At 50.7% G+C, this 27,577-nt stretch overlaps 9 protein-coding genes across 9 annotated transcripts; 7 read left to right on the top strand and 2 right to left on the bottom strand.

Moving 5' to 3' along the window:
- Window positions 1-855: 855 nt before the first annotated feature.
- Window positions 856-2,937, bottom strand: Aud_005140 (flavin-containing monooxygenase; the record flags this gene model as incomplete). Its single annotated transcript, XM_043290073.1, has 7 exons — window positions 856-1,055; window positions 1,111-1,803; window positions 1,857-1,925; window positions 1,983-2,151; window positions 2,202-2,366; window positions 2,419-2,612; window positions 2,682-2,937. The coding sequence occupies 7 exons, from the start codon at window positions 2,935-2,937 to the stop codon at window positions 856-858; spliced, it is 1,746 nt and encodes a 581-aa protein (XP_043146008.1).
- A 1,547-nt stretch (window positions 2,938-4,484) lies between these two features.
- Aud_005139 (uncharacterized protein) lies at window positions 4,485-5,090 on the top strand (the record flags this gene model as incomplete). The annotated part of the gene is made up of 1 exon (XM_043290072.1): window positions 4,485-5,090. The coding sequence occupies one exon, from the start codon at window positions 4,485-4,487 to the stop codon at window positions 5,088-5,090; it is 606 nt and encodes a 201-aa protein (XP_043146007.1).
- Window positions 5,091-5,683: 593 nt separating this feature from the next.
- Window positions 5,684-10,372, top strand: Aud_005138 (putative phenol monooxygenase; the record flags this gene model as incomplete). The annotated part of the gene is made up of 7 exons (XM_043290071.1): window positions 5,684-6,797; window positions 6,854-6,876; window positions 6,930-7,392; window positions 7,449-7,818; window positions 8,633-8,864; window positions 8,927-9,316; window positions 9,371-10,372. 7 exons carry the CDS (start codon window positions 5,684-5,686, stop codon window positions 10,370-10,372), a joined length of 3,594 nt encoding a protein of 1,197 aa, XP_043146006.1.
- Window positions 10,373-11,537: 1,165 nt separating this feature from the next.
- On the top strand, window positions 11,538-12,828 carry Aud_005137 (oleate delta-12 desaturase; the record flags this gene model as incomplete). Its single annotated transcript, XM_043290070.1, has 3 exons — window positions 11,538-11,579; window positions 11,629-12,406; window positions 12,461-12,828. 3 exons carry the CDS (start codon window positions 11,538-11,540, stop codon window positions 12,826-12,828), a joined length of 1,188 nt encoding a protein of 395 aa, XP_043146005.1.
- A 907-nt stretch (window positions 12,829-13,735) lies between these two features.
- On the top strand, window positions 13,736-14,164 carry Aud_005136 (CVNH domain-containing protein; the record flags this gene model as incomplete). The annotated part of the gene is made up of 2 exons (XM_043290069.1): window positions 13,736-13,877; window positions 13,947-14,164. 2 exons carry the CDS (start codon window positions 13,736-13,738, stop codon window positions 14,162-14,164), a joined length of 360 nt encoding a protein of 119 aa, XP_043146004.1.
- A 678-nt stretch (window positions 14,165-14,842) lies between these two features.
- Window positions 14,843-15,484, top strand: Aud_005135 (uncharacterized protein; the record flags this gene model as incomplete). Its single annotated transcript, XM_043290068.1, has 1 exon — window positions 14,843-15,484. One exon carries the CDS (start codon window positions 14,843-14,845, stop codon window positions 15,482-15,484), a length of 642 nt encoding a protein of 213 aa, XP_043146003.1.
- A 3,992-nt stretch (window positions 15,485-19,476) lies between these two features.
- On the top strand, window positions 19,477-21,267 carry Aud_005134 (sugar porter family MFS transporter; the record flags this gene model as incomplete). Its single annotated transcript, XM_043290067.1, has 4 exons — window positions 19,477-19,644; window positions 19,722-20,458; window positions 20,518-20,920; window positions 20,980-21,267. The coding sequence occupies 4 exons, from the start codon at window positions 19,477-19,479 to the stop codon at window positions 21,265-21,267; spliced, it is 1,596 nt and encodes a 531-aa protein (XP_043146002.1).
- A 2,073-nt stretch (window positions 21,268-23,340) lies between these two features.
- Window positions 23,341-24,753, top strand: Aud_005133 (intradiol ring-cleavage dioxygenase; the record flags this gene model as incomplete). The annotated part of the gene is made up of 5 exons (XM_043290066.1): window positions 23,341-23,587; window positions 23,645-23,794; window positions 23,847-23,989; window positions 24,039-24,204; window positions 24,260-24,753. 5 exons carry the CDS (start codon window positions 23,341-23,343, stop codon window positions 24,751-24,753), a joined length of 1,200 nt encoding a protein of 399 aa, XP_043146001.1.
- A 693-nt stretch (window positions 24,754-25,446) lies between these two features.
- Window positions 25,447-26,172, bottom strand: Aud_005132 (uncharacterized protein; the record flags this gene model as incomplete). The annotated part of the gene is made up of 1 exon (XM_043290065.1): window positions 25,447-26,172. One exon carries the CDS (start codon window positions 26,170-26,172, stop codon window positions 25,447-25,449), a length of 726 nt encoding a protein of 241 aa, XP_043146000.1.
- Between the last annotated feature and the right edge of the window lie 1,405 nt (window positions 26,173-27,577).

The raw sequence follows: 27,577 nt of genomic DNA, 5'->3' as shown, positions 1-27,577 counted from the left end.
TTTATCGGAATCAGGCTTCATAATGGAGAAGCAGCGTTGGCGCGCATCGGGGAGAAGCTCAAGGGATGGGGAGGAAGTCTGGGGTAAAGGGAGAGGGGAGGGAAATTAGAGGGGGAAGGAGGCGACGGAGTTACAGGAGATCAACCGCAGAGGACAGAGCTATGATGCGCTCATTCCTTGCACTGGACTAAGATAGGGAAATAGTGGCCGGAATTGTTAATAATGAAGAGGATTTTCTGCAGCAGTAGGGACATTACTACTACTGACAAAGGTGCTTTCTTCCCATTCTCCAATTCCCCTCAAGGAGACTTTGGTCGCTAACCGAACATCCACGTAGATCCTTCATTTTGTTCTCCGACCAAGTAACTAACCGGTGAACTTACCTTACTCCTCCGTATGTGCCATGACAATTTTAACCCGGGGCTAACCGTACGTAATATCATGACAGTACAGAATACAGAACACCAATATAGGCGATCCCCCGCAAACCTGATCCAATCGCAGCCGAAAGAGTACGTGAGGTAATCTCTGAAAGTATGGAACCGAGTCGCTCCTTCGGAGACCGCCAATTGTTTTTCCCCCACCGGGTTCTCCTCACTTTCTGGTACACCGGTTGCCTTTTTGAGCTTGGTCCAAGCACTAGTAGACTGGCGTTATTGCTTGTCTGAGAGGACAATACACCACAATGCTAAGGCACCTATGTATGAAATTCTGGACTGACGAGTACACTGTCCAGACGCAGACTACTACCGACACTTGGTAGGGAAATATGGATTCTCGCATATAGTGTCTCAAGCCAGCATTTCCAATGTTATCAGTCACAACCTGAGAAGTGGACTGCCAGGATGACCATGGTCATCGATCAGATACGGCAATGACATTTCTTGGAAAATCAACTTCGTCATCGTTCAGATAATCCACGTTGATCTTGTTCAACTTTTCGTTCTCCGTCCAGCCGTCTCCAAGCCAGCCGTTCGGATTGTCATTGACATAGTCGTAGGTGTAATCCTCCCAACGAGGGTACGCAAGAGCTTTCATTGAATGAAGCGAGGAACCTGAGACTTGTTAGGGATGCGAAATACGGCACTTGCTCACACCAAGAGTGCTTACCGGGCCATAATGCAGTAACTCTGCCGTCCTCGGTCCCTCCCTTGTACCAGCTACGGCATTTCTCGCTAAACACCGTTCTTGAGAAGTACTGGTCACAGTGGCGAGTAAACATTTCTACCGCTTCCTTTCTCACACTCATCGCTCGGATGTTATCACGCTGCATCTTCTGTGCGCAGAGCGTGAAGTAATCAATCTCCTTCTCAATCAGAAGCAACAAGTTACCCTCGCCTAGTGCCGCGTTTGGTCCCAAGCAGACAAAATAGTTTGGGAATCCATCAACTGCCAAGGAGAGATAAGTCTCTGGTGTCTTCTGCCAGCGGCTGGCTAGAGTGACACCGTTGCGTCCGATGATCGGGAACCTCGGAGTGAATGTGGTGTCGAATCCAGTTGCGCAGACAAGCACATCTGTGGGATGATGTTGTCCGTCTGCTGTGATGATCCCCTCTGCATCGACTTTGACGATCGTACTTGTGATGACGTCCACTTTGTCGTCTGTCAACGCCTCAAGATATCCTGGGCCTGGAGTGAGCCGCCGGCAAACAGGAGGAAATGAGGGGATCAAGTTCTCGCATAGTTCAGGTTTCCTGGAGAGTCGGCGCTTCATATTCTGTAAGAAGACCTCTCTCGCGCCGATCTGTTCAGCTGTGCCAAGTAACGTCACACCATGAACTGATTGCAGCTGGAGTTCGATTTCTGCTATAGAATTGGTACTGATGCTCACGGTATCTTCTACGAGGAGCTCTCACCTTTGCGGAACTTCTGGTAGGCGCTGTGGTCCTTTTGAAATGTTTCAATTTCTTCTGGAGTAAACGAGACTATTCCAACGAGGTCAGTGCCTTTTTTATACTGCATGACTGGATGAGTTGACAAACAGTTCTCCAGTTCAGCTCCACCCCTTGTATCCACATGTTGGCGGGCAAAGGTGGGGGAAAGCCATGTACGCCCCCTAATGTAGTGGTCGATATGGGCTACCTTTGGCAGCATGCCAGGAACGATCTGGATTCCACTTGATCCATTTCCTATCACCGCGGCTCTTTGGCCCTAGCCAGAGGGTCAGCTTGTATTTTCTAGATACTCCAGGGCCAACTCACGGTATAATCATAATCCTCATCCCAACGAGCACTATGCTGGAGCTTGCCTTTGAAGTCGTGCAAGCCTGGGATATCTGGCCACTTCCACGAGTTCAATGCACCAGTTGCAGAGATCATTATATTACATTCGTCCGAGTACACCATGTCTGTCTGAATGTCTTGAACCTGCGTTCCATGTCAGTACTGACTGTCGATGGGCCAGGTACGGAGGACGGACCTTCAATTGCCACTTGCCCTTCAAGTCGTCCCAGACAGCTTCGGTGACTCGCTGCTTCAACTTGACGTACTCCATGCAACCGTACTTTTGAGCCACGCGTTTCCAGTACGCGTGGATCTCTGGAGCGGCAGCGTAGAATGTCGACCATTCTTTGTTCGGCTCAAAAGTAGCTTGATACGTGTGGGCCGGGATATCTGCCAACCTCGTAAGCGTCGTCCATCATTGGCGCGGGACAATCCTCGCAGGAAGATGACAAGTCTCACCACATGCACAACCGGGATATCTATTCTCGAGCCATGTGCCCCCGATATCTTCATTCTTCTCATACACGCAGAGATCCACGTTGGGGATCCGTTGTCTGAAGCGAATGGAGGCAATGATTCCAGAAATGCCGGATCCAATGATAACGACCCTCAGAGGACGGGCTTCGTCGATGGAACGCTCTTCTACGATCCACTTATCCTCAACAGGTCGTGCCTCTTGGCTCTTGGAACTGTTGCCAAAGAAAAAACGTCTCATGTTGCTTATAAGAACAAGAGGGGTTTTATTAGATGGTATGTATAGAGGAACAATCAAGTCAAGATGCTGTATTCCGAGAGCAGGTTACACGATTAGCCTGGTTAGGCGGCCGATATAAAGCTACGATCATGCAGATTATATAACCAACAAACCAGGTTACATGATCGATATGAGAACACTCGAACCAGACCAAAAGATCGGGGAAACCTACCTTTCCGAACCGCTCATCCCCTGCTCACTTTTCCCAACTGATATTCTGAATTCTCCTCCATGGACCACAGAGCTACGAAACTCCCTTTTCCTCCCCGTTGGGACGCCAACAGCCGCTAACGCGAACCCAGAATCGGGGAGGATTAGTTATTCGTTTCTGGCCCATGACGCTCCTACGTCTGTTACCGCTTCCGTTTTTCAATTGGGCTCAACGGACAAGTTTAGCATGATTTCATCGCTGCCATCTACTTTCGGTTGCGGAGGCGGCTACATGGTCCAGTCTCGGGATTCCCCCTTCCCCCATCTCCCAAGCCCCTGGTGGTTAACCCGGGACTATTTGCGGGGTAAGATAAGAAGCATTCGTGATGCTGGCGTTTGGGCCATACCTAGAAAGCAAGATTCCAGACATAACCGAAGGAATCTGCACACCGCGTTCGTTTCCGTGAGCTGAACTGACAGGAACTGGCTGTTCAGTGGCCGACACTCACTCTATGTCCGGCTAATGTTAGTAAGTTGGACAAATGGAACCCTTCCATAGCCGGAAGAGCTATGTTCTGGACCTCATCGTGATTTCCAATTGCTGCGTATGACCAGCAATTTCGACCAATCGACGTGTTGGTAATGCTGTCTCCGGCGCGTTGCCCTGAACCATGAATATGCCGCACCTCAACCGGAAAACCCCGCGTAGATACACCCCTGTGTACAACTGACATATCAGACGACCGCGGAATCTAAGCGCCCAAAGACTGGACAAGCCACCTTCCAACGCACGGACACTTTTCCATGGCGGAGACACCGGAGAAACCCCGAGATTAGGTATGAGGAGGGGAGGATGCATCCATTCGACGAAGAAATCATTTCCCCAAGTAGAATGGTCTCTTCGCCTTCCCTGGCCCACCATGATGCTCTACATCTAGATAAATGGATATCCGTTATTCCGTCTATACGTATCATTTATGGCTTCAATACAATCGGGATTCCCCCTTGCGCAAACTTTCTCCCCCACAAATGGGACATTGTAGAATGCGGGGTCGCGGCTCAAGAATAGCGGCCAACTGTTGTTGAAGGGGTTGACCATCCGAGGCTACTGATTATTGAGTGTTGCTGATTGCGGGATGGGACTTGAGCATGAAGTCAGCAGAATGGGAGTACGTCTGTTTGTTTATAATGTCCGCACGTGATGTGTGACGTGCCTCCTAAAGTCGATCAGGCTGCAGCAAACTGATGAGCAGGACTCGATGCCTAAATCTCCGTCATCTTCAGTAACCGACAACCGCGATCAAAGCTAACGTAGCCTTCACAAGAGCCTGTTCACTTTAGTCATCTCAACAGCAAGCATGCATTCAACCTCGATTTCAGAGGGAACCAGCGCGGGCCAATCCCCATTGCAAATCCACATCGAGGAACTCTCCTCCTTGCCCCTCCACGACTCCATCCAAACCTTGGCACACCTCCCCGAACTGACCACCTCCATCACGGCAACAGGCGAACGCCTCGTAACACACCCTACCTACGAAGGAATAGGCAAGCTTGACGACCTGGGTATACTCTATCTCCGTGCCGCGGATCGATGTACCCGCGAGCACGCATCGTTCAAAACCCGTCTCCTGCATGTATCCCTCGATTCCATGATCGAAGCACTCTACGCATCAAGTCAAAAGCAGCTGAAAAAGGGGATGGCAGATGGATCTGTGCATCTCCCTCCTCGACTAGATGAAGGATGTGCATGTTGCAACGGCGAACCCTTTGCCGTGATCCTGGCCGGTTTTCATGAGGGGAATGCGTTGCTTTTCTGGGAAGATGAATACAAGACCTTCTGGGGGGAAGAGGAGAGCAGGGGGAAACAGTATGGTCTGGGCGAGAGGTGGATCATGGCTTCGAGGGAGCAGGTTGAGCGTGCGATGGCGCGGGAGGAGGCGAGTGTCATTCCTAGTATGCTTTAGATGGTTCTGGCGTGTTAGTGGGATGAAAGTCTCCTGTGGGATTGATCCTTGGTGAAAACGCTTTTTGAAAGTTGTCATTCTCCGTAATGTTTGGTGTGTCTAACATTCTGGGAGGCATACTGCTAGTAAGTTTAGCACCGGAAAAATACCCCACACTGAGGATCCACTGTCTGACAACAGTGGATCACAACAGTCTGGATCAGAAACACATAAGCCGATCGGGGGGGATCAGGGCGATTGGTGAGCTTCGTGTAATCATCTTGTCAGCGGCAACTCCCCCAATGTTGCATGGCTATTTGTTCACGCTAACCTTGTACACCCCCGCCTATAAGCATCCGCCGTATTTCCGAGCATACATATCAAAAACAATGATGGCATCTAATGCAGCATTATCATGAAGGATCAACTGCGAGATTGATTTCCCGGCGAGTGCACGGCGGTTTTTCCAGTGCAAGTATTTGATTTGTCTGATTGTTTGCGCTTATAGTCCGGGTCGCAATCACCGTACAATTCCTGTCTACAAGTATCTTCCAGATCTTTGCGGTCACCATTTTACCCTTGAATGCACTGTTCAATTGAAACTCATATTCTCCATGCCTGTATTCACAGAATACGCTGCCTCGTCGCGTGAACTGCGCGTTCTGCCTTCCTTTGCCCCTCCACTTCCCCGCCTTTCCCCGCGATTTACACGTCCTGAAGGAGCCGAGAAATATGAAGTCGTCATTGTCGGCGCTGGTCCAGCAGGGCTGATGCTACACCTGCTTCTGGCACGATACGGCCTCAGCGATGACTCTCTGCTCTGTATAGACGCAAAACCAAGCACGCTCAAATCGGGCCAGGCTGACGGCCTGCAACCCCGCACGCTTGAAGTCTTTAAATCTCTCGGGCTCGCGGATGAGATCCTCACCGATGGCTGTCACATGGAAGAGGTTGCGTTCTGGAATCCGTCTTCTGACAAGGAGAAGGTGATTGAGAGGACGTCAATCGTTCCTGACGTGTCTGTGCCTGCTCGCTTTCAACATGAAGTCACGATCCACCAGGGCCGCATTGAGCGGATCCTCGAGACAGATCTGCTTCGATATTCGAAAAGAGGCGTGCAGCGGAACACTAAGCTTGTGGACGTCAAGATCGATAAGGCAGGCGATGCGGAATTCCCAGTCGTGGCCCAGATCGAGACGGACGGCATCTGCCGCACAATACGCTCGAAACACTTGGTAGGCGCGGATGGTGCCCACTCGGTAGTCCGGCGCTGCATGGGACTCAAGCTGGTCGGCGAGTCGATGGATCATGTCTGGGGCGTGGTTGATCTGGTGGTTGACACTGATTTCCCCGATATTCGACGACGCTGTGCCATCCATTCTCCGGCAGGGTCTGTCATGGTCATTCCGCGGGAGCGCATCGCGACGGGCGATTACTTGACTCGTCTCTATGTTCAAGTACCTGAAGAGACACCCCCTGAAGAGGATCAGAAGCCTGTTAACGGGACTAGTTCCCAGTCCAAGGGAGATGCACGCGCGCGCAGAAGCCAGGTGACCCAAGAATCGATTTTTTGGCATGCGGCGCAAGCCTTCAAGCCGTACTATATTCGACCTAAGGAAGAGGGCGCAGTTGACTGGTGGGCTGCGTACCAGATCGGTCAGCGAGTCACGGACAATTTCACCGTCAAAGACTCGAAGGGAATCAATAGGGTGTTTATTGTGGGAGACGGTATGTTGTCCGTGAGCACTTCGATAAACGTTGCTGATAGCCCTATCTTGCTCAAGCTTGTCATACACATAGTCCAAAGGTACGTGGCTATACAAATCCCTTCAAGATAATCTGCTGATGATGACGGTCAAGGCTGGCCAAGGGATGAATGTGTCAATGATGGATTCGTACAATCTGGCTTGGAAACTGGTGTATTCCCTCCATGGGCTCACACCTGATTCGGCAGTTCCCGGACAAGCCGATGCTATCGTGGATACATATCACTCTGAGCGCCATACAATCGCCCAAGAACTCATCGAGTTTGACCGTGCCTTCTCATCCATGTTCTCCGGCAAGATTGGTGCGTCAGCGGATGGAGTCGAAGGGCTCACGCACGAACAGTTCCTCGAAGTTTTTAGCACGGGCAATGGATTCACCAGCGGTTGTGGTATTGAGTATCATGGCAGCCTAATGGTGGACAAGGCTTCGGATGACCATGCCAAAAACCCAATTACCGGGACAGATTACCTGTCCGGTGTCCTTCGTCCAGGCAGAAGATTACTTGACGTTCGATGTAAGCGCCATGCAGATGGGAACAGACGGCACTTGCATGACGGTACGATATCCTCGCATCACATGTTTCTTCTGTAGCCCAACGCTGACAATACCCAGACTTTCTGTCGACAGGCCGCTTCCGCATTCTGTGTCTCACGTCTTCCGACCTTCTGGACCCAAAGGGCATTTCCACCCAGGTATTGACCTCTCTTGGATCATCTGTCCTTCCACGATTCCCGCCCAACACTATTGAGCAGGTGGTTATCCATCCTCGCCTGGGTAAGACATTCATGTGGCAGGATGTACCAAGCGAGCTCAAGAAACACTCCGAGATGCGGTTCTACAGTGGTCACGAGCTAGATGATGTGTACAAGATCTACGGCGTGGACGAGACAAGCGGTGCATTGGCTGTCGTTCGACCAGATGGATATGTTGGCATGGTGGCGGCGTTGGAGGATGTAAAGCGTGTACAGGAGTACTTAGAGAGGTGTGTCCGGACTGACTAAGGCTAAGTCATGTATGATAGTATAAATGCATCGCATACCACCAAGTGACGATTCATTTCTCCGATGCAGACTGACGAATGTTCCTGAGATATTCTTAGAAAATGACGGCACGTGACTTACGAAAGCGGAAGATTAGTCACCAGCACGTGGCTGACGTGCCGAAAAGCCGATTATCTCCTCATTTCTTAACGTTTTCGTCATTCTCAACGACACTTGACTGGTGGCAATGGAGGCGATGACGGCTCAGGCCGCTCACGGAAAGCCACTTGTTGGGCCTCAGCCGACGGTGGAGAGCCAAAACTACGACACCCTCTGTGTCAAGCTTTTTTTCTCCAATGACGATGGGCGATCTGTGGCCTCTCTCCACTTGTCGGCATTAAGCAACTTTTATCGCCGCAGTCTTGCAGGTTGGGATCGCCATACAAAACCTGCTCTGTCCCAGCTTGCATTCCTTTGGGGGCTTTTGCGGTGGTCATGTTGATACAATTGTGCCTGGTCTATCTTATTTTTGTCTACTTCTACCGGAACTTTGGAGAACAGAAGCACTCTCTATTTACAAGAGTCGCGTGACCTTTTTACGAAGTGATTGGCCATGACTCAAGATGGAGGAAAGGAGACTGGACATACTAGATCGCGATCAACATCGCTAAATAGTACAAGTGACAGTCAGTATCTGTCACGGACAAGTTCAACAGACTCACAACGCTCGCGGAGTTTGAGACTCCAATCTATAACGAGGACGAGGTCGGAATCTAGACCCAGGAGAGCGAATATCGACAGAGTGTACTCTGGCAGGCACCTGGATGATCAGTCGGTCTACCATAGCGACGACGACGCTCCTAAAGCTCACGCAGTAGACTCACCTGCAGAAGATGGTGACGAGAAGCAGGGAACCCCCGTGCTTGAAGTTAGAGGAGGAATCTTGAACGAACGCGATACCGATTTGGAAGCGGCTGCTCGCGACCAGAGTGCGCTGGAAAAGTCAGGAACGGCCAAGTCTGATCGATCACAGCGGGATCCTAAACTGGTAAGCCCAAGCCGTCATCTGGAGGGATATTCTGTCCGGGGGCATTAATAACGCGGCGACAGGTAACATGGGATGGCCCCGATGACCTTGAGAACCCTAAGAATTGGCCAAACAAGAAGAAATGGGCTGCTATTATCACGGTCTCCCTCTTCACTTTTATCTCCCCAGTATCTTCGTCCATGGTTGCCCCTGCGTTGCCGTCGATTGCAAGTGACTTTCATATCGAGGACCAGGTCTCTTCCCAGCTTACTCTGTCCATTTTCGTGTTGGCCTATGCCGTCGGACCTCTGTTCCTGGGCCCGCTTTCTGAGATTTACGGAAGAGTTATCGTTCTGCAATTGGCCAACTTGTTCTATCTCCTGTTCAACATCGCATGCGGTGTCTCGCGAACTAAGGGGCAGATGATCGCTTTTCGGTTTCTGTCTGGCCTGGGAGGCAGTGCTCCGTTAGCTGTGAGTCCTCTTTGCTAACAAGAATCTTTCAGTAAAGTAACTAACAACCTTTAGGTTGGTGGAGGTGTTCTTTCGGATTGTTTTAAACCAGAAGAGCGTGGAAAAAGTGTTGCTATCTACAGCCTTGCTCCGCTCCTTGGTCCTGCTGTTGGTCCTATAGTCGGTGGCTTCATTTCCCAAGACACCACCTGGCGCTGGGTCTTTTATGCCACCTCCATTGCCGATGGAGTCATCCAATTTGGGGGGCTATTCTTCCTCCGTGAAACATACGCTCCCAAGATTCTGAAACGGAGAGCAGAGCGGATCCGGATGGAGACGGGTGATTTGACGTACCAGACCGAAATCGAGCGACAGAACAAAACCCTTTCTCAAACGATGCAGACTGCGCTCGTGCGACCGTTCCGCCTCTTGTCCACCCAGCCCATCGTTCAAGTTCTGGCCCTGTACATGGCCTTCATTTATGGCACGATGTACCTGGTCCTTTCGACCTTCAGCTCTCTGTGGACTGGTGTTTACAATGAATCTACGGGCATTAGTGGTCTAAACTACATCTCCCTAGGCTTGGGATTCTGGTTGGGCTCTCAGATATGCGCTCCACTGAATGACCGCATTTACCGCCGGCTCAAAGCCCGGAACAACAATGTCGGTAGGCCCGAATTCCGAGTACCTCTCCTGATTGTGGGCGCTTTCCTCACCCCGGTTGGTCTCTTTACCTATGGCTGGACCGCTCAGTTTCGCCGCCACTGGATCGCTCCCAATATTGGTGCCTGTCTCTTCGGTGCTGGGAACATCATCGCATTTCAGTGCATCCAGACATACATGGTGGATACATACACGAAATTTGCTGCCAGCGCCCTAGCCGCGGTGGCTTTCTTACGTTGCATATGCGGATTCGCCTTTCCGCTATTTGCGCCCTACATGTACAACGCCCTGCACTACGGATGGGGCAACAGTTTATTGGCCTTTGTGTCTATTGGTCTGGGTATACCGGCACCTATATTCCTCTGGAAGTATGGAGAGATCTTGCGCAAGCGCAGCCCATACGCGGCAGGCTAGATATGGTGCATTGGTTGGTTGGAAAGTACATAGCCGGTTTGTAATAGTCTACCTCAATGTCAAGATTGCACGTAATGATTCTCTTGAACCTTCGAAGGTCGCGTTCTGCAGCATCTGAGGACATTGTAAGCCAGAGTCTGATCTCTGTTGGCACTCAAGACGTCATCCTCGGGTGGTGCCAGACAGCCATATCTGGAAGACCGCAATGCTGTTCGCACAATCACGCTCCAGTATCTTGGCAACGAACAGAGGGTTACTAGATCAGTCGCATTCAGTCACTCCTGGCTTCTGCGGCGACATCAATCCCGGCTTCTTGTCGGAATTTGTCTAATACCCCGACCTCGGTACTTCGTACTCATGAACACTGAGAGCCAATGCCCGACACGGCATTTATGGCACGAAGAGGTTTCAAAAAGGAGGCTGATTTGATTGGACGCTTGAAAAGGAGGTCAGGTACCAGATCACATGCCACGGAATAACCAAATGTCCGAGGCCAATTGAGTTTGCGACTAAATTTGGTGTGCAGAACGCGAACGAGCTATTCCTGATACAGCAATAAAATTTCGAAATTTTCCATGTGAAGATCAACAGTCCGAGAGGCGTCCAGTCAAATCATGCATTGCAGAAAGAAAGCCACAAGTTCCATGCGTGCAGCATATCAATCGTAGAGTGTAATTGCAGCAGGACTAAATCATACCATGTTGTCGGATCTCAATTCCATACGCACAGCTCTGTATATCATCAAGCTCTTCAAATGCGAAAGGTCTTTTACTCCTATCTCAACGCCTAGCCCCCTTTTCCTATCAGAGCATAGCCGTCTCCTATGTTGAGTTTTCAACGGCTGGGCATCAATGGATCATGGATCTAACACTCCGCTAAAAAACGGACCTCAGGCACATGGACAATGCTGCCGTCCGACTGGCCACCTGCTTCAAAATGATCCACTTGAGCCCATTTGACAGATTCAGGGACCGCTTTTCTGGAAACACTTGGTGGAAAGGAGATTGGCCAATGGATCGGCCTGCGATTTCGGGTGCCAGGTGTTTTTTAGCTATCGTAGGATACGGAATGGCTTGCTGGCCTTTTCTGTAATTTTTTTCTCTTTCCCTTTTTTTCACCTTCATTTTGCCAATTGCTCAGTTTCGGTTGAGGAACAGCTGGGAAAATGGCAGAGGTTCGCAAAAGAGCTCTACAGACTGAGACAGAGGTATGTTTCTCTGCAATATGAAGGAAAAGCAATGCTCACATGCCCCTAGGTTGTCCAAGACAACACTCCCAGTCTCAAGTCGCTCAAAGATGCCATTCCCAAAGAATGCTTCGAGTCATCGCTGGCCATCTCCCTCATCTACCTCGCCCGTGATGTCCTCTACTGCGCTATCCTGACCTACGGCGCCTTCCATATCCACCTCCTACCCTCGTTACCGCTCCGCGCCCTCGCCTGGGCCACATACGGCTTCTTCCAGGGCTGCGTCGGAACAGGGATGTGGATTCTGGCCCACGAATGCGGCCACGGGGCCTTCTCTCGCTACCAGGGCATCAACGACTTCATCGGCTGGGCCACCCACTCCTTCCTGCTCGTCCCTTACTTCTCCTGGAAGATCACCCACGCCCGTCACCACCGGTACACCGGCCACATGGAGAAAGACACTGTTTTCGTGCCGTGGACGGACGAGCAGCTGGCGCAGAGGAAGAACGTGCGCATCGAGCAGCTCAAGCACCTCGCCGAGGAGACCCCCATCGTCTCGTTCGTGCAGCTCATCGGCCACCAGCTCGGCGGGTGGCAGCTGTACCTGTTCACCAACGCCACAGCCGGCGCGCAGAGCTGGCCCGACGGCAAGCCTAAGACCGGCCCGGCGAGCCACTTCAACCCCGTCGGCGCACTGTGGAGCCCCTCGCAGCGTCTCTCCATCGCCATCTCCGATCTGGGTCTGCTGATCATGGCTGCCGTGCTGTACTACGCGAGCACCCAGATCGGGGGGTGGAACGTCGTTCTGCTGTATTTCGTCCCTTATCTGTGGGTTCACCACTGGCTGAGTATGATCCTCCTTTTCCTTTAAATCCAATATGAGTATCCTCTGACGTATCCAGTCGCCATCACGTACCTCCAACACACCCACCCCTCCGTCCCGCACTACACCCCTGAAGCGTGGACTTACACCAAGGGTGCCCTCGCCACCGTCGACCGCACGATGGGCTTTATCGGCCGCCATTTCTTCCACGAGATCATCGACTACCATGTTGTGCACCACCTCTTCAGCCGGATCCCCTTCTACAAGGCCGAGCAGGCGACCTGGGCTATCCAGCCCCTGCTCGGGGCGCAGTACCACGAGGAGAAGGAACAGAGTTTCCTTGGTTCCCTGTATACGACGTTCCGGAAGTGCATCTATGTTTCCACCAAGGGGCATGCGTCGCAGCCGGGTGTGCTGCACTTTGTGAAGGCCGATGAAGGGAATTAATTAATGGTGATAAGCGGTGGAATGGATAGACATAGAGTTATGAGTGAAAACTGATAGAGTAAGTATCATAGAGATACCCTAGTGTTTATTGTTGGATGGCCGTTGTGTATATAGACAAAACCTTAGATGTACCTGAACTAGAGCTGAAGAGTGTTGATCATACTAAGTCTCCTCATCTTTCTGCTTCGCGTGCTATGAACTCAACAGTCTACTATGGGACCTTATACGAGGAGCTTAACTACCCTCTTATTCAGGTACATTAAGACTAGTCGATATATCATCATGAGCCAGCATTGTAATGAAAAGCAACCACAGTGACACATGCATCTCCTACATGTGGAATCTACAACTCCTTGCAGCAATCGGTCTGAGTGTTAGAAGTGGCGGTGATCATTGCAAAGCCTCAAACATAATTCCAGGAATAGCTACAGACCCACTGATACCTCGACATCCGCTGCCGACCTGCTCGTCTTCAGCACCGCCACACTGGAGTGGTACTACAGACCCCTGTGTAACACTACAGCCTACAGTCCACATCCACAGCATGTGCATGAGTATACCCCCATCATTATGGAGTGATCAAGTAATCTATCATCCAGCCCCGCAACCTATGTAGGAGACAGCAGCAGCCAATGACTGCTGCCTGCAGGATAAAACCTCACCGCTAGCTCTGCGCCCCACCCTGTACAGACTCACCTCCCAATAACTGCGGCCACGATCCACCTTTTATGTCATCTTGCAGGCTAGTCTGACTTCAAGCATAGGCCGTGGACCCTGTAGGGCAGCAATGCCTCGCCAGACAGCTGGAGGGGGGAGGTCCTGCGGGTTGTATATATAGTGTTGAGCTCCGCCAGATTCTTATTCCTCAACTTGCTCGTCAATAAGTTTATAAAAAAATTAAACAGAAATGTCATTCCACCGATCCTGTGAAGACATCCACATCCGCCAGGAGGACGGCTGCACCATGCTCCTGGCTAAGGTCCGCGATGGCCACGGCCAGCTGATTCCCCGCAAGATCCGACTTGATGATCATATCGGCAATACAGATGGTATTTCTCTCTTGCCTAGCCACCCAGTGTTGTGTTTGTGTTCGATCCAAGGTTGCTAAATGATATCAGGATGGTTCATCTGGGGAGGTCACAACTTCACCCGGACGGCGAGAAATATCTCCCTGGAACATACCGAGTTTGGACCTAAACTGTGTGCTGAGCTGGAGATGAACAATGGTGGGACGAGAGGGCTTCAGGGGATCATGCTTTCGGAGAAGATTACCAATAATGATGGGCATTTGAAGTTCCTGGTGAGTTTGAGTTCCTCCTGCATGGACTCGGTTTAGGATTCGGTGGATACTAATGTCAGATATAGGGTCCTTGATGGATTGGCATGGGGATGCAAAATGGACATAGTATTAATGAAATGAAGATTGGCAACTGAAAAACTCTCCTGTAGTTCCATTGCAGTGAGCGTTTGCGTAGATGAACAGCTCTCTCTTTTGGCTATCCTGAGATCTCAACTGTAGTGGAACTGCAGTCCCGGTGCAACACTTCACAGTTACATTCACAGCGACAGTATGAGTATGGACTCGAGTAGATTGATTGACGAACGTATCGACACATCCTGAACCAGGCGCCACGAATACAGCCCGCAGGATAACCTCACCACTAGAGTCCTGTGCCACCATCTACATACTCACTTGTCACCTCCCAAGCGTGGCCACAATCCATTTGCGATGTCAACCATGGAACTCCCGACTAAAAACGTGTCCCGAGCCCTGTCCAGAGTCCGGATGACCATTCTAGGGGGGGGGTGGAAATATTGCTTGGCAATGTGTTCAACAGTATGTCATCTTGCAATGTCAGTCCGACGTCACAAATAGAGGCAGCAACGCCTCAACGGACAGTCGTAGCGTTATATAACTTGAGCTCCGCTTGTCAGTGACCAGCCAAGTGCCCCACACACGCATCCGTATCTGATCACACCCGTCGGGAACCGACCGGATCGATGACGAGTTAACATGGCCATGTCAAACATTAAACCCTTTTTCGGTCGCCGTGACGGCACCGAGGATCCCGAAGAGTACCCCGAGGATATCGAGTATGCTGTTGAAATTGAGAAATCACATGTCAACAGCGATAGCAGGGATTGGAACCGCGATCGTCGAATCCTATTCCGCCAGAACTTGAGAGACAAGGTTGAACTATGGTACAGTCAATTGGGTAGAGACATTAAGAATGACTGGGAAAGATTAAAGCAAGAGTTCACCAAACGCTACCGAATCGATGAAGTCGACGCAGCCACCCGGCGTTTCCAGATCGATCAGAAGGTAGCGGCCTTCTCGCAGGGACCCAGTGAGCATATACTGGACTACGTGGAGCGATGCGAAGACTTGGAATCACAAGCAGGCGCCTTGGAATTGTTCGGACTGAACGTGGTCCAAGGCTTAGCTGATCTCACGCAAGAACAACGGATCATGTACGATCTGAACAAAGGCAAGGACTACTCATTCCGAGCAGCGAAAGACCTTATCAATGCCGCGTACCTGTCATTCGACTCCGGGGCTCTTCAAGCAAGTTTCAAAGATAGCCACAACAGCAGAAATGGCATTCCACAAAACTTGCGAAGACCTTCAAATTATTCGGAGGATAGGCGCCACTGATCTCGTGGCTGACGACCGTAATAGCTTCGGACGGCGGGTTCCCAACAAGATCCAACTTGATGACCATATTAGTGAAAAGATGGTATTTTCCCTCCTCCCCTGTGTCCATGTTCAATCTGGAAACCTTCTAACTGCACCAGGACGGCTCGTGTGGGGTGGACAGAGCTTCACAGATCCCAACGACGACCAAGGATGGCGCCATAATGTGTGCCGAGATGGATAAAGACAGGGGATCGAGGAATCTTCAGGAGCTCAATCTTTCTGAAAAGACTGTCAACTTTCATGGTCAACTGACGGTTGTTTGAGTTTCTTGCATTGACGGTGGTTGCTTGGTTGCATCAGGTAGATACTTATGTCGGAGGATAGCATCCTTTCAATAGGATCTAGGGAATGCGAAATGGACGTACGAAGTAGTACGTAATGGAATGGATGGCACCACCATAAAACAGGGACCGTTAAGTAGACGAACCAGTAGCTTGAATGCCTGATAGATACCAGAAATATCCGGCCACTGTGAGGCCAGGGTCAATCCGATCTGTCATACCATGATGTAGCAGCACGAGACCGGCAGCCTGGCTTGTCCAGCCGGCATTGGCCCATCACCTGCCGTGCAACCTGAGGCTTCGAGCTGCTTCCAAACCCCCCATCAATGATTCAACACTTCATCGAGCATCCATGAAAGAATCACGTGCCTTTTTGCCGAACAACGCAGTCCTGAAAACCTTGACTGATTCGAAGATTTGAAAATGTGGGACATGGCGTCCAGAGAAGTCTGTCTGGCCAATCACCCTTCCCGTGGGCGTTACGAACCAGCTTCAGCAGCCTACTTGGCTCCTTGGTATCGGCTGTGAAGGCTGCCGTGCTCGGCACCACAGGGGTCAAATTCGAAACTAGCAGCCCGCATGGAAGCCGATGGCAGGTGTCATACTCGTCTTAGGTCCGTCTCGCACAAGTAGACTTTGCGGACTGGAAGGACTACAACAGGGGTGTTTGGGGCCATATTAAAGCCCTCGCTTGGGTTCACGAGATTATCTATCAGAGGACAGGCCATTGTCGGGGCCGTCCTTTTCTCACTATTGGTGACAAGGCCAGGGTCGGCAAGCTAACGGTGAATTAACGGGCGAGTTGACCGTAAACTGGCCGACCCGAGACTTTGGACTTTTCATTTTGGAGCGGGCTAAGGATTATGCGGATAGCGGCGTTGGCGGGAACAAGCCCAAAGGCAGAGTTTAACCATGGATTATTAGCCAAGCAGCTAGGGGCCATGGTCGTATGATTGGAAGGTTGGAGGAACAGTTGCCGGCTCAATTCCCCTGGCATTTTTGTTGGTAATGCTTTCGTAATAAAATATGTCCAACTCTAGTGATAAAACGAATCTAGAACGGTAGTCCAAGGGACGTCGCTTAATCTTCGGCAAGCCCGCTGCGAGCCTGCGTCCATAGTTTTCCCCACATACAGTATTGTGGGAGTTCCACCCTATTATTCCCCGTACTTGAATCGTAAGCGAACTCGTCCGATGAGAAATCCGAGTGCCGGGATGTATGCAGTTGCTAACTCGAAATTCTCACCGGGAGCAGGTGAACCTGGGGAGGCTGTCTGGGGATCCCCGCATGGAGAGACCATGGACTACTATCCATGGAGTCATGGACTTGGACGCGAGAAAAAAGTGGGAAGTGGAACTTGACAGAGACTGATGATGAATTGAGTGGAAATGAGAACCGAAGACCTAGAGGCCTAACCAAGCTTCCTTGAAGCAAGGAAATTGGCGCATTGGTTGAGACAGCAACAGACGAGTGGAAAAGCTTCGTTTGTTCCTGTCGGTCATACCATGGCTTACACGTGGTAACAAACTCTTGTTTTACCCGTGTATCACTGTCATTACAACAACCTCCTCTCCAGTCTCTTCTAAGGTTCGCTTCTGTTGAGGTGTCTAACACTTGTTCTATCGCCTGATTATTGCCTAATATACACTCTGGATTCTCTCCTCAGTTCTGAGCGCTGACCCAAATCTTTGAGTTTAAATGTAAGATCACCTTTTTCCCTATCTACCGAGATGAAATATTAGGTTTCAGACTTGATGAAACATTGTTACAACGTTACAGGCCCATGGGCCACCAACAGTCTTGGCATGCCAGCCTGTCAACCCACACTACACCAATCAGCAGCCACTTTCATTATTCTTGCTGCCCACACTCTGCTCACAATCAGCTTCCTCGCTTCGACTGTCAAGTCTGTAATGCCAGTGGCAATGCGGAAAAATCAAAAGTAAATCTAGCGGGATTGGTTCTCGGCCGCGAATCACGGGTCGGCATCAAGTGATCATAGACTCGCAGACTCGGCGAGATCCGAAAGATAATTTCATCCTCGGTTCCCTGCATCCAGTGAGACACTTGCATAATAATAATAAATTGGTCACGACTGAGGAAACGAAAAGGCAATTTGAGTGCGGCCCGCTCTTCCATGAACAGATTGATGTCCGACCAATACGTCCGCGTGCAACGGTAATTACGCTCGAGGTGGCGCTCGATGTGTCTGTGTCCCGCGTGTTGTAACTTGTAAAGCAATCTATGTGGCTAATGAGATTAAGGAGAGCCTGCTTCCAAGGTTACATTGTGAGGAGTTAGGCTTTGCCGACCCAGGAATGACCTTCGACAGTTGGCGCGGATGACCCGTCGTCTGTCTGTCAAACCGACTACCTTACTGACTGGGAGCCTAGGTAGACCTTGAATCAAAATTCATATAGAGCGATCAGTCACAACAGTATCCAACTCCTTATACTTCCATCGAAGCCGTCCAGAACAGTCATGGAATCATCCTTTGTACAGAGTAAAGTCCCTAGTAGAAACAGAAGGCATTCGGCACGGTATAATACTGTACGGTAATTGACTAGCAAACTTTGACAGTCTGGTCTCTCTCGGACCATGTGGAGCTGCTACCCCACTTTCCTGCACGTGGTAGGCTGGCTTTTCCGGCCCCTGCCAGGACAGCCAATGAGAGCACAGCACACGGAAATTAGGCCTGAGAAGGAACCGTCGCCGGGGTTAGTGTCTTCGAAAGCGCGTACCTAGCTACCTTACTGGCTAAATCTTCGAGACTGTGCCAGAACTAGTCAGCCCGACAACACGGCCGGCCGAGACCCGAGCATCTGTTTGGCCAGAACGTCCGGGGTTGACCGCGCCACAAATCCATTACCAATGAGAAATCCCAGAATAGAGGTCTAAGCAAGATACTTGACCCAGGAAGGTTTAGTTTCTGCGAGCACAGGCCGGATTTTGGTGGTCAGCTTGAGGATTTTGATCCGGGGTTTTGCCTGTGAATGTCTGTACGGTACCATGTCCATGCGCCACTCTGCCCCTCGCTGGTTGTCAGTTCTAGAGTTGTACAGCGTCGCAGTCTCAGGTCCACCATTTCCCTCATGTTACCAGATCCTGCGATCTCAGACAGACTGGCCGCTGCAATGATTGGCCCATCATTCTTTCTGACTCAGGTTCGCTCGCTTTTAGTGCATCCCAATCCAGTATGGCGGTCTTTTTTGTTTTCTCCATGTCTCCAGCTTTGTCCCCAAATCCCCAGATGAGACAAGACTAAGCGATCCATAGTGTGATGGCAACTAGAACCGCATGACAAAAAAAAAAAAAGCGCGAAAGCCAAAAAAAAAACACGCTAGAGCCGATGGCAACCTGCGTCCCCCGTGGTCAATTCCCCGGACCGGCATGGGGCCGACTGACTGAGGGAAGGAGAAAAGTGAGAGAAGGAGCAAGTGCGGCATCTCCAGGTTTCTCCTCTTCCAGGTCCAGGGTCTATAAAATCAGCCGTTCTTCCCCCCCTCAGGTTGTCCGACCTTCTTCTTGTCACGTAGATCTTCTCCTTTCCCATCTTCCTTTCCTCCATCCTTCTCCTTTTGAGCCTCGTGGTGATCAACATCCCTGTCCACTTTCATATCTTGCCTTTCACTTCTTTACTCTCGGAGCTGATCACTGCCATCTATCGCCATGGCCGACGTTGTCGTCGATACCTCGGTCGTCGAGGCGCCTGTGACATGGAAGACCTACCTGATGTGTGCCTTCGCGGCCTTCGGTGGTATCTTCTTCGGTTATGACTCTGGTTACATTTCCGGTGTTATGGCCATGGATTATTTCATCACTGAGTTCGAGGGTCTTGTTAGTAACCCCCACCCGCTTCGCAAAAGCTATAGCCAAGGAAATGGTCGCTGACAGGTGAAATCCCTACTCTACAGGACAAGGCCACCACTCCTGCCGACCTTTTCGTCATTCCTTCCTGGAAGAAGTCTCTGATTACTTCCATTCTCTCTGCTGGTACTTTCTTCGGTGCTCTGATCGCTGGTGATTTGGCCGATTGGTTCGGTCGTCGTACTACCATTGTCGCCGGTTGCGGTATCTTCATTGTCGGTGTCGTTCTTCAGACTGCTTCCGCCGCCACTGCTCTGCTCGTGGTCGGTCGTCTGATTGCCGGTTTTGGTGTCGGTTTCGTTTCCGCCATCATTATCCTGTACATGTCCGAGATTGCGCCCCGCAAGGTCCGCGGTGCCATCGTCTCTGGTTACCAGTTCTGCATCACCATTGGTCTGATGCTGGCTTCCTGTGTCGACTATGCCACCCAGAACCGCACCGACTCTGGCTCTTACCGCATCCCCATCGGTATCCAGGTCGCCTGGGCTCTCATCCTTGGTACTGGTCTGCTTTTGCTGCCCGAGTCTCCTCGTTACTTCGTCAAGAAGGGCGATCTTACCAAGGCCGCCGAAGCTCTTGCCCGTGTCCGTGGCCAGGCCCGTGATTCCGAGCTCATCCGCTCCGAATTGGCTGAGATTGTCGCCAACCACGAGTACGAGATGCAGGCCATTCCCCAGAGCGGCTACTTTGGCAGCTGGTTCAACTGCTTCCGTGGAAGCCTCTGGAACCCCAACAGCAACCTCCGTCGTACCATCCTGGGTACTTCTCTGCAGATGATGCAACAGTACGCTTCCCTTATTGCTTTCATTTGTCACTGACTTGCGATGCTAACGACCGCTACAGGTGGACTGGTGTCAACTTCGTCTTCTACTTCGGTACCACCTTCTTCAAGAGCTTGGGAACCATCAGCGACCCCTTCCTGATCAGCATGATTACCACCATCGTCAATGTCTGCTCCACTCCCATCTCCTTCTACACCATGGAAAAGCTCGGTCGTCGTACTCTGCTCCTCTGGGGTGCTCTGGGCATGGTTATCTGCCAGTTCATCGTCGCCATTGTCGGAACTGCTGACGGCGGCAACAAGAGTGCCGTTAGCGCTGAAATCTCCTTCATCTGCATTTACATCTTCTTCTTCGCCAGCACCTGGGGTCCTGGTGCCTGGGTCGTCATCGGCGAGATCTTCCCTCTGCCCATCCGTTCCCGTGGTGTTGCTCTGTCCACCGCCTCCAACTGGCTCTGGAACTGCGTAAGTTTACTGCTTGACACAAATGCAAAGATTACCGTGCTGACTCAAACCTCCAATAGATCATCGCTGTCATTACTCCCTACATGGTCGACACCGACAGGGGTAACCTCAAGGCCAAGGTCTTCTTCATCTGGGGATCTCTCTGCGCCTGTGCCTTTGTCTACACCTACTTCCTCGTCCCCGAGACCAAGGGTCTTACCCTCGAGCAGGTCGACAAGATGATGGAGGAGAGCACCCCCCGTACCTCTGCCAAGTGGAAGCCCCACGGCACCTTCGCCGCTGAGATGGGTCTCACTGAGAAGGATATGGCTGAGAAGACTGGTGAGGTTGTTCACCAGGAGGTCTAAAGGATCTTGGCGATGCCACTGCTTCGTCTCTCAGGGCGTCTGAGACTTTCGTGTGATTTTCTTCTTACTTACCCACGTCACGTATACCCACGGTTACGCTTCATGTTACAATAATGCTCAATGTCTACAGAGGAATGAGACTCTAATATCTCTTTTTAATGGTGGTATCTTAGGCAAATATTAGAAAAGAAAAAGAAAAAGAAATGGGAAACCATTGAATCAATTGTGACTCCTACATTTATGTTTTTTCTTTCTGTTTGCATTGAAGAGATCGTCGGAAGAGCCCATCGTAAGGTCAGAAGATTCTTTCCGTTCTTTGATAATCAGTAGGATGTGTGCTGCCAGTGGATCAATCCTTTGCTACAAGCTGTGTACAACAACGACCCAGTACCCGCTATGGTAACTGCATCTCTGACATTGCTGGAGTTTCCACTCAAAAACTTCTGTGTGTACATATCCGAGGGCCTATCTATCCTGAGAAGTTCTCTGCAACTCACCCAGGAATAGACGAAAAAGCACCACAGGAATGCAGACGATACTGTGATAGGAAGGGATCATGCTACGCATGTCCTTGTGGGCTTGACTGACAAATGCTAGTCAGTGAACCATATTGATCTGCTTGAGGTCTCTGAAACCACCAGTGCTAAGAGATACACATTTACCTCTTTGAGTTTGGAATATCCGCGCGGCTTTGCAAGAGAAAACAGAGCAGACAGAAATGCATGAATGCAATTTGGAGAACGAAGGTTGTAAGATGGTGAATCTATATAAAAAATAGAGCTATGCTCAATCGGACAACAAGCCAGACACCCCACGGCCATCCACTTCTATGACTTGCTCCTTTTGCATCGATTTTTGCCTTTCATGAGTGAGGCAGTCACCAGGATCTGAAATCAGATTGGAATGCAGACAATGAAATCCCGATTTTGGCAAGGAGATTGATGGCTGACTATGATCGTCTTGTCGTTTCAGCGATTATAAACCACTATCCTTATCCTATGGCACAGCTTGATTGACTCGTCATCCAACTGAACCGCGATTTCAGCCACATCAACAGCGGTCATACATCAAAACCACTCAGCTAAAAAGGTGTCCACGTAATCATCTCTAGCTAGTAGGGATGACAGCAGTAGGGTCAACACTGCAGGGATTACAACAACAGCTGTGATTCCGCGTCCCTCAGAAACTTCAAACACGGAGGCGATCCGCGTGCGAGCTTGCCAAGAAAAGGATGCGTGTCTATCTCCAACAAGCGTATGCTTTGGTGCAAAATACGGTAATGATCTGCGCTTAGAGGCATATTCGCCCAGAAAGCCAAGCGACGGACCTCCGTGAATCAAATGGGGGATGCCTGATTGCTTGAAACTCAACGGCTGCCGAGGTGGAAGGGTCACGAATTACAGAGCCTCTTGATGTCCAGATCAGCGGTTTATCGATTCACAAATATCCCCAAGCCTGGATACAGTCAAGGTTCACGATACGCAATTGAAGTTGAGGATCGGGGCTTTCCGGCTTCTGCAACTCGCACCGCGCTTGGCCTGCTGGCCAAGAATTCTAATTGCTTCAGCGTGCAGATGTTAGAATTGACTTGCTTTTCCGTGCTGCTGAGTTCCTGGACCTGTGGAAGCGGGGCCACGTCGTCAGCCAGCGATGATCTCTGGTTCTGGCCCTGATTTCGGATCATCCGTTCCGGATAGGGTTAGGAATTTTGTGATGCTCAGGGAGTCCTGCGAGAGGCAGTATGCATCATTGGGAATGGTGCGGGCAGCCACCCCCGTAGAGGGTCCATGGTCCCTCTTGCGCCCTGGTCGCTGAGCAATGTGCCTTATCTGATTCGACGGAGTTGATCAACTCCGTCTACAAGGGTTGCGTCAGCATCAATATCAATGCAATATCGACTTGCGTACAAGGTAAACTCCTCATATTGACGGTCAGAAAGGTTGTCTACGGTTGAGCTGTGCGTACAAACCTCAAGGATGAAGAAGTATAAAGCTGGCACCTGCGCTGTTTGACGATGTGCTTCTACCATCACCATCGCTCTCTTTTCGCATCGTCATCATCACTGCCTCTACAATGGTCCAACTCGCTTCTACCCTTGTCGCTGCCGTGGCCGGCCTCGCCAGCGTCTCCTTGGCGCATCCCGGCCACAATGTCAAAGCCGAGGCTGCGGAGCGTGCCGCCTTCCTGAAGCGTTCCAATGTCGCTCGTGGTTGGGGAGGATGCACCGCGAAGCTCAAGGCCCGCGGCCTTGAGGGTCGCAGCATTGCTCGTCGCAAGCATGCAGTCGAGATGCTTCGCCGCAGCAAGGGCTTGGAGACTCGTATGCAAACATCTTAGTCTTCTGTGTGTGATCAGCATTGACTCAATCATTGTCCAGGTGCTCCTTTCCTCAAGGCTCGCGATCTTACTGCTCTCAACACTTCCCACGAATCTTCTTTGGATGTCGACCTGTCCACCGACCCCTCGGTCCTGTTCTCCTCCAACGCAACTTGTGTCCTGGCATCTGATGTGACTCAGGGACCTTACTGTATTTTATTTTTGCTATGGTAGACCATTGGCTAGGGACTAACGACCTACAGATGTAAGTGGCGAATTGATCCGCAAGGATATCACGGAGAGCCAGGCAGGTGTCCCTCTCTACGTGGACGTCCAGATGGTCGACAGCTCCACCTGCGAGCCTGTCACCGGTGTCTACCTGGACTTCTGGCACTGCAATGCTACTGTAAGTCTTTGTTGAACTACGCTCAAGTGAATACAAACTAACAAACTAGGGTGTCTACTCCGGCGTTGTTGCCAATGGAAACGGCAACTCCAACGATGACAGCAACCTCGACGCAACCTTCCTCCGTGGTCTCCAGAAGACTGACGCTGAGGGTGTCGCTCAGTTCCAGACCATCTTTCCTGGCCACTACACCGGACGCACCACCCACATTCACGGTATGCTCATTCTTCTGCTGATATTACGATGCTAGGCTAACCTGGCCATGTCTAGTCCTGACCCACTCACTCGACGAAACCACCGTCAACGCCAACAACACCCTCAAAGCCCTCTACACCGCGCACTCCGCTCACGTCGGCCAGATCTTCTTCGACCAGGACCTCATCTCCACTGTCGAGGAGACCTCCCCTTACTCTACCAACACGCAGGAGCTCACCACCAATGACGAGGACAGCATCCTCGCCGAGGAGGCTGACACCATTGATCCGTTTGTCGAATATGTTTTTCTGGGTGACTCCGTCTCCGACGGGATCTTCGCTTGGATCTCCCTTGCCATGGACTCGTCCGAGAGCAGCTCTGTGACTCCTGCCGCTTACTATACTGAGGATGGTGGTGTCGAGAACGGCAGCTCCGGTGGTGGCGGCGGTGGTCCCGGTGGTCCCGGTGGCTCCGGCTCCGGTGCTCCTGGTAGCTCCCCCTCTGGTGCTCCTGGTAGCTCCGCCTCTGGTGCTCCTGGTAGCTCCGCCTCCGGTGCTTGCGCCTCCTAGCTAGATGGCGAGCTAGACTTTGGTTTCGGCTCCTGTTGTCGACCGACCTAATATTGTGCTTTTAGCAAAATGTATAGTCATTTTACGTGTATGGGGGAGGAAAGTCAAGGACAGATAGTTATGCCATCACTCGTTAGGCGTAACCAAGCGGTATATCGAATTGTACTTGTTACATTCCACATTTTACTCGTGAGCATTATCAACCCACCTACAGGGCTAGCCTTATGGATGATCTACTTCCTCTTTGCATTCACTCTCTCAGTCTCGCAGCCGATCATTTCAATGTGATATTCGCTAGTAGTAGCTTGATCATACGCTGCCTAATCCCTTCCACCCTAGCTGCTCCTCTCTTCCATCTCTTCAGCCAGGGCACACCGGATATCGTTTTGGTCTGTCTGCTGTGCTTCTTTATAAGTGAAGGAAAAGGTGGTACTTGAAAGCGAATGTTCAAGCCGGAATTCTCTTCTTCCTACAGAGTTCTGAACGGAGGTAGAGATAGTATCTAAGATGTAGGTGGAGGCGTAGCGTTCCCTTGAAGGTCAATTGACTGAAAGGACAGTATATGTAGACACTGTATACACATGTGCAGACGCACACTTATCAATATCACCAGTGAGACCTGAGCACTGTACATGGCGGGCGCCAAGCAGCAATCCGGTATCATGTTGCGAACTACCAAGCTCTTCGGACTCTCTAGTCATCCGATCCATCCCATGGACAAGAGACCTCATGGAAGCGGACATCAACAGTATCCTCGTTATTCCGATTCACGAGGTAGTCGTTCTCGATCGTCAAGCCTTTGAAATTTGGAATCCCATTAGGAGGCTCCACCTTGGCAATTCCCAACGTAACGGGGTACCCAGATCCCATCGCGTGCGCGTCCTCGGATGCGCGGGCGTCATCCCGGCGACCCTTCAAGCGGAGGTAATAGTAGTAACTGTAAAATCCAGGATACGTGTTGCCGCCGAGGTTGGTCGCAACCCAGCTTCCGCCGTTGGTCACGGAGCTTCCTTTCGGATCCCACAGGTAGAATTCCCCGCCGTCCGGCACCGAATATTTTCTTCCATCTTTGTAGGGAAAGCCTCTTGAATACCAGACCTGGAAGATTCTCTTGGAGTTTCCGAATTTGTAGTAGCTGTATACCCCGTCGTCCGAGCCCAGACGGTCACCATGTAGGTTCTCGATGTAGTAGCACTCGCCATAGTGCAGGCCCAGTGTGCCCGACGCGGAATGATCTTCCTCGGTAGGCCGGGTCACCTCGGAGATAAGGTCATTGAGATTTGGCCAGTGTGTAACCGGGTTGACAGGCTCGGGGAGGTTGATTTGGTCAACCGGAGGGCGATACGGACTGGCATAGGTTTGGCCCGCCAAGTTGGCCGCCAGGAGAGTATTTAAAAAGAGGTAGATATACGCGTGCATTTTGATAATCAACAGATATGCCAACTAACAGTCTGTATTCAATTGATTGCAGGTGAGCGGAATGGAAACACTGCGGTAAGAATTTGGACAATTGGGTGGAGAGAACGGAGACTAAATAATTGCTAACGATAATCTAGAGGCCATGCAGGCTGCTGAAAACGACAATAATTCATATTTTCAGCCATGGTACTCGTTCATGTTGTTGTACAGACAGTGATTAATGACTGCTGAGTCGACGACATCATGTCTTTTTCGATAGGGTTCGGCCCCTTCCGCCTTTAGTTCAACGGGGGCTAGACTGCTGTTTGCAGATGATTTCTCTGTTGAATAATGCTACAATATCAGTATGATATATTCCTGACGTGTGTGACATGCATGAATAAATATGAACTACAAATAATATGCAATCATCATTGATAACTCCTTTTGCGACATAGACAGTTCATGACGTCTAGACCTCGCCCGGGTCTTGCCGGGCTATCGCACAGAGATATAGTGTACTTGCCAGGAACAGCGGCATCCCCAGTGCGTCATTGACGTAGCAGCAGAACTACGACAAGGGAGTAGTGCGGGAGTAGCAGAGGGATACTTGGAAAACTACTCTAAGAGGATAGACGTAGGGGCAGCTGTAGGGAATATATATGCTCATTCTACTGTATCTAAGACTCGTACGAAGTTTAGTTCGTGTTTAATAGTGCCTACTGTATAATAAGTTTCTTAGGAGTGCATCCGCTCTTTTTAATCACGATACCTATTATCCGTTTATGTGCAAAGACCGTACTAGTTAACAGAGAAAACTATTATTGGAGCTCAAGGCAAACTAGGCCCCGGCTGCTGACATGGTATTGAAAATTCCATGCTGGCTTCGGGCCGACCTGCCACCCACTCGGCCAATGGGCTGACAGACGTGTGAAGATATTTAAGATAATTATAAGGTAATGGGCAAAGGACTGATAAATGAGGGAACGGTCTGGTTGTGCGATCTTGTATAATTATAGCTGCATCATCCTATCAGATATCTGGTGGTGAACTAGTCATCGACCATGGGGACCTCCATGTGCTGGATCGCCAGCTCAATACAATATTCAAAGTCGCAAAGGACTTTAATGCAGTCCTCTTCTTGGACGAGGCAGATGCGTTCATGCAACAGCGTACCTCCTATCTTGATGCACATAACCGCCTTCTGATTGTTTTCCTCAAAAACTGATATACCTTACTATGAGGGCATTCTTTTCCTTACTTCGAACCGGGCCATTGGCTTTGATGACGCGATTCTGAGCCGCATCCAACTTAAAATCAAATGAGGACCTGCCTGCCGAAAGCCGCCGGGAGATCTGGGCCCATTTTCTCCCCGGCTGTGATTCCATAAGCCCTAATCAGGTAGGGACCTGTACTTGTAAAGTTT

The sequence above is a fragment of the Aspergillus udagawae genome (genome assembly GCF_001078395.1).
Source record: "Aspergillus udagawae IFM 46973 DNA, scaffold_3, whole genome shotgun sequence".
Lineage (NCBI taxonomy): Eukaryota > Fungi > Ascomycota > Eurotiomycetes > Eurotiales > Aspergillaceae > Aspergillus > Aspergillus udagawae.
This window is presented reverse-complemented; position numbering and strand designations above follow the sequence as displayed.